Here is a 10753-nt window from a genome sequence, read left to right on the forward strand (position 1 = left end):
CTGGAGTAGTATAGAGTATTTATCTTTCATCAGTACAAATACTAAAAAAGTTTCTCACTCCTTTGTTTTTCAACCTTGGCTCTTTGTTGCAGCAAGCCTAATATTAAGCTCTGCTTGTAATATTGACGTTGAAAGATTGAAATCTGCAGTGTGACATGTTCATCAGCATTACCCAGAGAATTAAAATTCCTCTGTTAATCCAGCAAAGTGCTGAAGATCAGCGTCTGAGAGGCCACTTCTCTAAGGAATGAGAAAAATGGTTCCTGAAATTACTGGAGGACAGTAAATAAAGCCTCATTTTATGCTGGGGTCAGTCAGTGTTTACTCGGAGAGCAATCTCAGTACGTATACAATGCCAGCAGACTAAATATATCAAAAAAGACCTGTCACAATTGGAAGGTTAATTGGTCCCCCCCCTCCAAAAATGGATCTTTAGGTTTGCTAGGAACATTATATACTGAGTCTCTTTAGGAAACAGCTTCTTCCCGGTATGCATCCTGCTGTCCCCACTGCCTGCTTTCTCCCAATATGCACCCCAATGATCCTCCTGGTGTGCCTTTTCCCATAATTCATTCTAACGTCCCTGCCAGCCTGCCATCTTCCCATAATTAGTCCCCCGGTTCCATCCACATGCATGGTAAATCCACCTGATTCATCAGAGCAGGCTATTGCATAGTTGAGCCCTGATGCCCATTGTAGACACTTTCGGAGGTCAACAGGGGTCAGCATGAGCACTATGACTGGTGTGCAATTCCACAACCTCAACCCAGCTTCTTTTTTTTTTTTTTGGGGGGGGGGTACAGTAGCAACTCTGTGCTATTGCATCTCTTGGGCTGACCTTCACTTTTACCTCCTCGAAGGTGATTCACTATGGTGTGGATCTGTTTTTATTATGCAAGGTTTCTGTAACAGTCTCCAAATTTTTTAAGCAGCAAATATAACATGATTCTAGTAGATTCGCCTTAATTGAATTGAAGTGATTATTTTCCTTTCTACAGGTGAGAGTGGGGGTCATTCAGTACAGTGCAACGCCACAGGTAGAATTCCACCTTGATTCATTCTTCATTAAAGAAGACATTCAGAAGAAGATAAAAGCCATTACTCTCAAGTATGTTCTATTTAGTGGTATTTTTATAAAAAATTAAAAATTTGCTGAAATAACAAATGTTGATTTTTTTTTTTTATTTTATCAGGCATTTCATGGGGTAATTGAGGGTAGTTGAAATCAATCTGACATGGTGGGTGATTGGGGGGGGGTAATTTTCAAAGAACACAAATTAAATTATAGCTTCACAGGATTCGTAAAACTAAGTATATTAAGTTAATAAAACTTAGTATACACTTTAATGGCCCGGGGTTGTCGTAATAAAGTCTCCTTTGTCCATACTGCAAATGAGTTGTATTTTTTTTTTTTTTAATTAAATCTTGTCTTACTCTCACATTTTCTTTTCTTTTATTCTCTTTCCTCTCCAACTTCTCTTCTCCTCCTCCTCTTCTCTCACCCTCCTCTTCCCTTCCCTATCCCTCCTCTTCCCTTCCCTATCCTCTTTTTCTCTGTCCCTTCTTCTTCTTGTCCTCCTCGTCTTCTCTGTCTCCTCTTATCACCTCTTCTTCTTGTCCTCCTCCTCTTCTTCTGTTTCTCCTCCCCCTCTACTTTTCCTTTTGTTTTCCTCTTTTCTTCTTCTTTTCTTGTTCTCCTCTTTTCCTCTTTTTCTCCTTCTCCTCTTTCTCTTCTTTCCTCTTTCTCTTCTTTCCTCTTCCTATCTTCCTCTTTCTTCTTCCCATCTTCCTCCTCTTTCTTCTTGTCCTCTTTTTTTCTTCTCCTCTTTTTTTCTTCTCCTCCTCCTCATCCTTCTTCTTCTCTTCCTCCTCTCCTCTTCCTAGAGGAGGCAGCACAGAAACTGGTCTGGCTCTGAAATACATTCTCCGCAAGGGATTCCCAGGAGGACGAGACTCTTCTGTGCCAAAAATTCTCATTATTCTCTCAGACGGCAAATCTCAGGGAAATCTTGGTGGTCCAGTGGCACAGATAAAAGAGAATGGAATTGAGGTGTTTGCTATTGGAGTCAGGTTTCCAAGGTAAGCATGTTACAAATGTTTCAAGACCTTTGATCTTGGGTTGTCACTTTGTACTCCCAATGTCCCAGCTTGGGCAGAGCTGTCGACTTGTACACTTTGTAATTCATACATTGTCATGGGCTCCTAAGTTTGTATCTTTTATACATCAAACATCTGTAACCAAACCTTTTGGTTGCATACAGTCCCCAATAAATGTATTACCTGTTGTCTGGACCTTCTTGTCAGCGGCGCACAGTCTTTTAAAAAAGTTGATTGAAGAAGGGGATCAGCAGTAATTGCCTGTAACTGGGTGAAAAGTTGACTGCTTGCAGAAGAATAAAAAGGTACAAGAGCTGTTGGTTTGTTTTGAGGAACACATTAGGGACTCCCTGTTAATCAGGAGCTGACCTGAGTTTTATTGGACACTTTAAAAACTTGGCATTAAAACCTACTCGGACCATCCCTTGGTCTTATATTAAATATATGTAAAAAGAAGGACAATACATATCTCTTGGATTGTAAGCTCTTCGGGGCAGGGTCCCTCTCCTCTTCCTATGTCACTGTTTGTATCCGTCTGTCATTTGCTACCCCTATTTAGTGTACAGCGCTGTGTAATATGTTAACGCTATATAAATCCTGTAAAATAATAATAATCCTGATTGTTACAATTGTTCTCTTGTTTCCCTCACAGATGGTCAGAACTTCACTCTCTGGCTAGTGACAAGGTGGAAGAACACGTTTTCTTTGCTGAACATGTGGACGATGCTGTAAATGGTTTGTGCAGCTCTCTGAGTAATTCATCTGAATGTAGCGTGGTTCCTGCAGGTAAGGCTCCCTTTGACACCCTTGGATTTCACGGTCATAGAATGGGCTTTATTTAGGAAAATTATTGTAATGAAATTAGAAAATGGCAAAAGAAACACAATACTTTTCAGTTAATCCAAATATCTTATTACAGGCCATTATATAGTCTAGGCTTTCCCCCCTTCCAAATGAAATAGAAAAATGAGTGTGGGGGCATATGACAGCCTACTATCTTACAGTTTTAGGAGTCACAAAGACCTGATATTTGCACAGTTACATATTAAGATATTAGGCTGTCATATGTCCCCACACTCGATTTTCTATTTTATCTGGAAGGGGGGAAAGCCTAGACTAGACATAGATTTTGTATGTAAACAATGTTTGCTAATCCTAGATTTCAGCTCTTTTAGATCTTATATGGGGGTTTTTATTGGAATGCTCATTGGTACTTCTGGCTCCTCAGGGTGCAGTATCCAGTCTTATCCATGTGAGCGGCGGACTCTGGAGACGGTGAAAGAACTTACTGGAAACTACGTGTGTTGGAGAGGCTCAGCCACACCAAGCCGAGTGCTTGCTGGACACTGTCCCTTCTACAGGTGACTTATTTTAATCCCTTTTATTCACAGACTGGAGATTCACCCTTTGTGTGACTGCCCTGTATATTGTGAGACCAGGTAGATCTGCATCTAGAAGATTCCAGAAACATAACCCAGTTGCAGACATTGTTACAATACAGACTTGGTAGGAAAATCAATGCACAGTGAAAGAAGGTGGTCACACATGTATCAATGTGATAATTAAATCAATCATTTAGTCAAATCATAAACCAAAGACCTTATATTTTGTTGTTTTTAGTAAGCTCAAAATGAGTTCTGACTAAAACGATCGGCTGTGGCAGAATTTTGTTTCAATAGATTTTTATTGAGAAAGGTTTTCCAAATAATAACAAACAAACATAGGTGATAAAGTTAAACAACATGTAAAACATCTACATAATGTCCTAAAGCATATAAAAAGAAGAAAAAACATATTATAGGTTCATCTGAACATCTCACTATTCAATATATGAGAAAGTTTCTGCGGGCTAACAAGTGCCATTAGGATTTCAGTGGCTGTGGAGAATTTTATCACACAATTCCTATGTGAACTGATTGTTATTTAGATCAAATAAATAATTTTTAATATTAATTACATTTATCACATGAAAACATTTTATTGGTGACTGCTATCCTATTAAATAACCATTGGGACTGCCTCTATGTTATTGACCAAAGACTGAAATTCACTAATTCCAGTTGTGTTTATTCAAGTCAACAATACAGGTGAACATGTTTCGTGGTTGCCCCCCACCCCCATCCCCTTCCTTCATCGGGTTAAATGTCTACCTGTCTGGCTATTTGTATTCTCACCTTAAGTATAGGGTTTGCAGGAAAATAAGGACCCAGCACTTGGTTGCTACCAATTTGACTTGCCCAGCACGTCTTGTAAAGCCTTGATTAAGGAGAAGTTTTTATACTTTTGAATTGTGTTGGCTTTTATTGTTAAAGTTTGTGTGATTTATTTATTTATACTTAGGCATATTAGTGTGACTCGCTTACTCTTTTCTATTTTTTTTTAATTATCCTTTAATAGCCCTCCAGAGGCCTTTCAGCCAGTCAATGAATGCTACACCATGACCAAATCTTTAGATTCAAAATCTCCCTCATTTGCTGCTGGGGTATTCTGTATAGGGTGATGATGATGGTCTGTGTCCAAGGCAGGGACTTATAAAGAGTATGTCATTTCTGTCTTTATATCACAGCTGGAAACGATTTTTCACAAAGCATCAGTCGGAGTGCCACCGTACCGTGTGCCCAGGTAATTCCCATATGTGTTTTATACTCCCACTTCATTATCTTATTACCTTTTGGGTGTAAAAATCGTTTTACAGGTTTTAATAATACCATTTACCATTAGATGCACGGTATCAGATATTACTTCTAATATTGATTGTCACGCTTAGGGAGGCAGGGCCACTAGGGGGCGCTACGGTACAGAAATGGTTTGAGCCCTGAGAAGGGCCAAGACGCAGAGTCTAAGCCACTGGTCGCCAACCAGTGGTCCGTGGAGAAAATTTTGATGGTCTGTGGCTCTGGTCGGTGCACCCCCAAGGGGGGTCAAGAAAAGGACCCTGCTGGGGGAACGCACCGGCCAGAGCCTTGGACCACGTCCCCAGTACAGTTCTTGGCTCAGGGAGGTGGGCGGGGGCCCCTGCACACAACCTGCCCACTCTACCATCCCAGGCTCAGATCCGTGATAGAAGGGTGGGCGTGGTTATGCTATAATGACGTCACCCCCTTTGAGTGAGATACGGCTCCCCGCGCATGTGCGGTTGGTAATCGGTGATTTTAGTGGTCTGCCGGACCAAAAAGGTTGGCGACCACTGGTCTAAGCAGTAACCAGGTCTTCTCCAAAACCTGTGGTGTTGAGGATGTTGCGCTACTGGTTACCTCTAGGTTGCGGTCCTTGGGCACACCAGGCAGGGCAAGATGATACACAGTACCAAATAACTAGGCAGGGGAATAGTCAAGGAAGGCCAGGGTCCAGACAGGCAGCAAGCAAGAGAGGTCAGGTCACAAACCAGCGGTTAAATACCAGGGACCCAGGAAACAGACACCAGCGACATGGGGAACACAGGAGACCCTGGAAGCAACAGGAGCTCCAGGTGACACAGGAATCCACAAACTGAGAGGAACATTGGAACAACACAAGGTTGTGGGCTGGAAACAACAGACTGGGCAACAAGGGGTTAACACAGGAGTTGGACAGGGAGAGCACTAAATTACCCAACAAGTGTGGAGGAAATGCTCAGCAGAGCTAGGAGGCTCAGGACTAGTGGAGACACGTGTCTGAGCTAGCTAAATAGTCAGAGAATATTAAGAGGCTATTTCCTGATTGGCCGGCGGGATGGGGAAAACTGATAAAACTTGAAAGAGCAGGCACACCAAAAGTCAGAACTGCCTGCATGCACAGGAGAGAAAGGTCTGTGCTTTAGCAAGGAAAATTTAAGTGGGACATTGATATAAACATTATTTCCTGCAGATCCATGTGACTCTCAGCCTTGTAAGAATGGAGGCACGTGTATCCCAGAGGGGGCAGACAAGTATCACTGCATTTGTCCTGTTGGCTTTGGAGGTGACTCTGAGTGTGGTAAGAGCTCTGTTTTCTTTTCTTTTTTTTTCTTTATATGTAAAATAGCAGATCAACTAACTAATATTTTTTATGTCATTTTTAGAATAATTCCAGTGTCCCAAAAAAAAAAAAAATTTTGCAAATGCTATTAAAGTTGGGTATAAAACCATTCTAAATATATTCTACAATGTCAATCTACTTTGTGTGCACCAAATGCCTTTTCAAATCTAGTTATCCCCATGTAAAAGTAGCAGTGACATTATCACTGGGCTGTATATAGTTTATGCAGAGAACATAGCTGTGGGAGGGGCCTAAATCCCCAAAGGAGAGGGCGGAGCCAAGACCAATTACTGTGCACAAGTAGGGAGAGCAACAGTGCCTGGTCACTTTTACAGGCAGCTCCTGCACAGAAGCAAAGGGGTACATTGGATTACTGCAAAGAAATTCATAAGGAAAACACCAAGACTGCACTAATCTTGGACAACATTTGCTAATCCCGAAGTTCAGCTCTAAATGCACGCCAAAAACAGTTGTATGCAGTTTAAAGTAAATGGCTCTCTAATACTTGTAAACTATAATATAACTGCACTATACACTGGCAAGTCTTGATGTACATTTAGCCATTGGGGGAAAAAACTGCATAGCCCAACCTATTGTAAATCAGGAGTATTCCTCTTATTTTTGAGATATAAGCTGATGGTTGTTAAAAGGCTCTTCTATGCTATACTGAATATGAAGAAGAGAAAATATTAATTAATACTAAATAATTAACCTATTAATTAATACCCCACCACTTGTGTCATGCTTTGCCTCTAATGTTAGCCCTATCTTTCTTTCAGCTCCTAAGTTAAGTCTGGAGTGTAACATCGATCTCCTGTTCTTGCTGGACAGTTCGTCCACCTCCACCTTGGAGACCTTCATGCGGCACAAGTCATTCCTCAAGCGTTTCATACAAGCCTCGTTGTCCGATGAATCCCCGGTCAATGTTGGGGTGGCCCAGTACAGCAGCGACGTGCAGATGGTGGTGAAGATCAATGAGTACGAGAACATTGCTGAGCTTCTGAAGTTGGTGGACTCCATGCAGTTTATGGGAGGTGGGCTGTATACAGGAAAAGCCCTTCGTTACATCACACAGCACGGATTTAAGAGCACGCCGGGCTTTTCTGATATCCGAGATGACCTGCCTCGCGTTGTGGTGCTGCTCACTGGATCCACATCTCAGGACTCTGTGGCGGAGCCGGCTTTGTATGCCAGGGACCATGAAGTCTTCCTTATTGGTGTCTCTAGCGAGACGAATAAAGAGGAGATGGCTGAAATTGTGGCCAATCCACACAACCTGATAACATATGATAGTCCTCAGAAACTCTTCAACCAGCTGCCTCAGCTTCAGAAGAGGGTCTGCAGCATCGACTCCCAAGGTGAGGAAATCCAAATGGGGTATATTTATAGTTTATGCAGAACTAATCCTGGCTAACTCACCTGTCAGTGTAAAGGCAACATCATCTTTCAAATGATCTTTGGCATCTTGATTGGCCATGTTAGGAGGACATACCCATATGTCATCTCGGCATTCGGAATATTGGGCTTCCCTGGCAACTAAAGCTGATGTTGAGCGTGCACAGCTCAGCTTTTTGCCAGCAACCTGGATCGATCACACAGGTAAGTTGCATTATTGCAAAAGGGACATCCCCTGTCTCTTTCTGCAATAACTCTTGGGATTGGTCAAAACCTAAAGGTGGACCTTTGGGTTGAGCACTTCTACCAGCTTGAGAGGATTGACCTAAACTTTTATTAGATTTTTTTTTAAATAGCACTTACATATTCTGCATCGCTGTACAGAGTCCATAGCCATGTCACTAAGTGTCTTTCAAATTAGCTAACAATCCAATGTCCCCAACATAGTCATATGCCAATAATATAGCATAGGTCAATTTTGGGGGCAAAGCCAAATTAACTATCTGTATGTTTTTGGAATGTGGGAGGAAACCCACGCAAACACGGGGAGAACCTGCAAACTCCATGCAGATTGTGTCCTGGCTGAGATTCAAACCTGGAACCCAGTGCTGCAAAGGCCAGAGTGAATTAATTGAATTACCATATGACTCCATACTTTTATGCTGGATATACCCCTACCAGGATTGTACCAATCAGAAGCTCTCATTTATATCCTGAAAAATGTTTATCTTTTATCATAAAAATATGCGGTTATAATATGCCGTTCTGATCCTCTGCATTTAATAATGTCCAAACCACTGACCTGTGTGACGGGTTCCTCTACCTGTGCTAAATTAAAATAAATGTCAGGATTTTGAAGAAATAAGAAAATGAATTCACCTTGAATATTTGATATTTTGCTGTCTCTTGCAGGCTGCCAGGCACAACCTCTGGACTTGGTCTTCGTGTTGGATGGATCTTCTGGTATGGGACAGGAAAACTTCAATCGTCTGCTGAACTTTGTCACAATGGTTTCCCTCCAGTTTGACATCAATCGAGATATCACCCAGGTGGGACTTGTCACATATAGTAACCAACCCGAGACCACCTTCAGTCTGGACGCTCATGAAACGGTATCGGGCCTCATCAACGCCATTAACCGTGCACCGTACCTGGGAGGTTCACCGTCTATTGGAAATGCTCTCCTTCACATCCACAACGATGTCATGTCCATCCAGAAGGGCGCTCGGCCCGGAGTGAAGAAAGCCGTGATTGTGCTGAGTGATGGGCGCGGAGCGGAAGATGCGGCAGTTCCTGCCCAGAAGTTGCGGGATAACGGGATTTCCGTCTTTGCCATTGGAGTAGGGAAGATTCAGAGGAATGCGCTGCTGAGGATAGTGGGATCGGAGAAATTCCTCACTCATATACCGAACTACAATGTGCTCAGCCAATACGAAGATGACATTGTACAGCGAGTGTGCGAAGGTGACGTACTTATTATATTAGCTTAGTGTCTTCAGCTCTCCTACCTGACACCCCCTTTACTTTTACCCAACAATAACTTTGTCATAAATTCCACTAATAAAAATGTTAAGGTGTTATTGCAGAAAGTGGGAGTTATGTCACCCTGACCCAATTAAGATGACTAAAGGCTGCATTCAGGAAGGGAAGAAGGAAGAAGATGGCACATAGATGGAACATAGCCCTATTCCTAAAAATGGTGAAAGAAACCTTGAAATAAGCCATCACACTATGTTTTAAAATAAACACCTTTGAATGTGACAGTGACACCACTGCACAATGACAGGCCCACATTTGGCTCAGTGGTTAGCACCCTGGCCTTTGCTTCACTGGGTCCCAGGTTTGAGTTAGCCAGGACACTATCTGCATGGAGTTTGCAGATTCTCCCCGTGTTTGTGTGGGTTGTCTCCAGGTTCTCCGGTTTCCTCCCACGTTCCAAAAACGTGCAGTTAGGTCAATTGTCTTCCATCTAAAACTGACCTTAGGCTGTGGTAATGACTATGGTAGGAACATTAGATTGTGAGCTGCTTTGATGGACAGCTAGTAATATGAATATGGATTTTGTACAGTGCTGCATATTATGTCGGCGCTATATAAATACTGCATAATATTAATAATTTGCAAATGCCATCAATTGAAGTCTGTGTAGGAGGTAGAGGTAAACTGGACAGTGCCCAAAAAAAAACACACAGCAATGATTCCGCCTCTTTCCTGAAAAAAAGGAAAGGATTACGAATGGATCTTTTTGTTTCAATGTTCACCAGTTTTTGCAAGCGTTTTTGAGCAGCAAAACTTAGCCCAAGGGCTGAATTTTGACATCTGCTGTGCAGCACAAATGATCACAACAGCCGGTATTGTCTGATGTTTGGAGGAGAGGAAGAAAAATAAAAGGATCTTTATTATATATTATTATTATTATTAATAATATTAATAATAAACAGTATTAAACAGTATTTATATAGCGCCCACATATTACGCAGCGCTGTAGGGATTGCATATAACAGACAGATACAAACTGTGACACAGGAGAAAGAGAGGACCCTGCCCAGAAGAGCTTACAATCTAGGAGGTGGGTGTGAAGTATCACACAATAGGAGGGGGAATATGCAATGGTGGAAGTAGTGAGGGTTTGGGAGACAGAAGAAGACGGGTAGGTGAGGTTGAATCGTTGGGATTTGAGGGCTCTTTTTAAATGAGCAGAAAGTAGGAGCAAGAGGAATAGGACGAGAAGACCATTCCAGAGAGTCGGGGCAGCTCTAGAAAAGTCTTGGAGCCGTGCGTGTGAGGAAGTTATTAATAGGTCATTGGAGGAGTAAAGAGAGTGGCTGGGGGGGTATTTTTCTATCAGGACAGAAAGGTAAGTGGGACAATAACTGTGGAGGGATTTGAAGGTAAAGCACAGGAGATGAATTTAATACTAAGATGAAATGGAAGCCAATGAAGAGAATTACAAAGAGAGACTGCAGAAGAGGAGTGGTGGGAAGGCTGTGTATGGGGTAGGTAGGTGGGGAGGCTGTGTATGTGATAGGTAGATGGGAAGCTGTGTATGGGGTAGGTAGGTGGCGAGGCTGTGTATAGGGTAGGTAGGTGGGAAGGCCGTGTATGGGGTAGGTAGGTGGGAAGGCCGTGTATAAAGTAGGTAGGTGGGGAGGCCATGTATGGGGTAGGTAGGTGGGGAGGGCGTGTATGGGGTAGGTAGGTGGGGAGGCCGTGTATGGGGTAGGTAGGTGGGAAGGCCGTGTATGGGGTAGGTAGGTGGGAAGGC

The 10753-nt window shown here is 42.5% G+C and overlaps 1 protein-coding gene across 1 annotated transcript in view; it reads left to right on the top strand.

Moving 5' to 3' along the window:
- Positions 1 to 10753, top strand: part of VWA2 (von Willebrand factor A domain containing 2) — a 32059-nt gene that overhangs the window by 17202 nt on the left and 4104 nt on the right. Inside the window, exons 6-13 of the mRNA XM_072424219.1 lie at positions 999 to 1108; positions 1885 to 2079; positions 2750 to 2883; positions 3326 to 3458; positions 4664 to 4719; positions 5944 to 6051; positions 6873 to 7451; positions 8401 to 8952. Of these exons, the coding sequence (XP_072280320.1) occupies positions 999 to 1108; positions 1885 to 2079; positions 2750 to 2883; positions 3326 to 3458; positions 4664 to 4719; positions 5944 to 6051; positions 6873 to 7451; positions 8401 to 8952 (1867 nt within the window). The remainder of the gene's footprint in view (positions 1 to 998; positions 1109 to 1884; positions 2080 to 2749; positions 2884 to 3325; positions 3459 to 4663; positions 4720 to 5943; positions 6052 to 6872; positions 7452 to 8400; positions 8953 to 10753) is intronic.

Source organism: Pyxicephalus adspersus, chromosome 10, assembly GCF_032062135.1.
Source record: "Pyxicephalus adspersus chromosome 10, UCB_Pads_2.0, whole genome shotgun sequence".
NCBI lineage: Eukaryota > Metazoa > Chordata > Amphibia > Anura > Pyxicephalidae > Pyxicephalus > Pyxicephalus adspersus.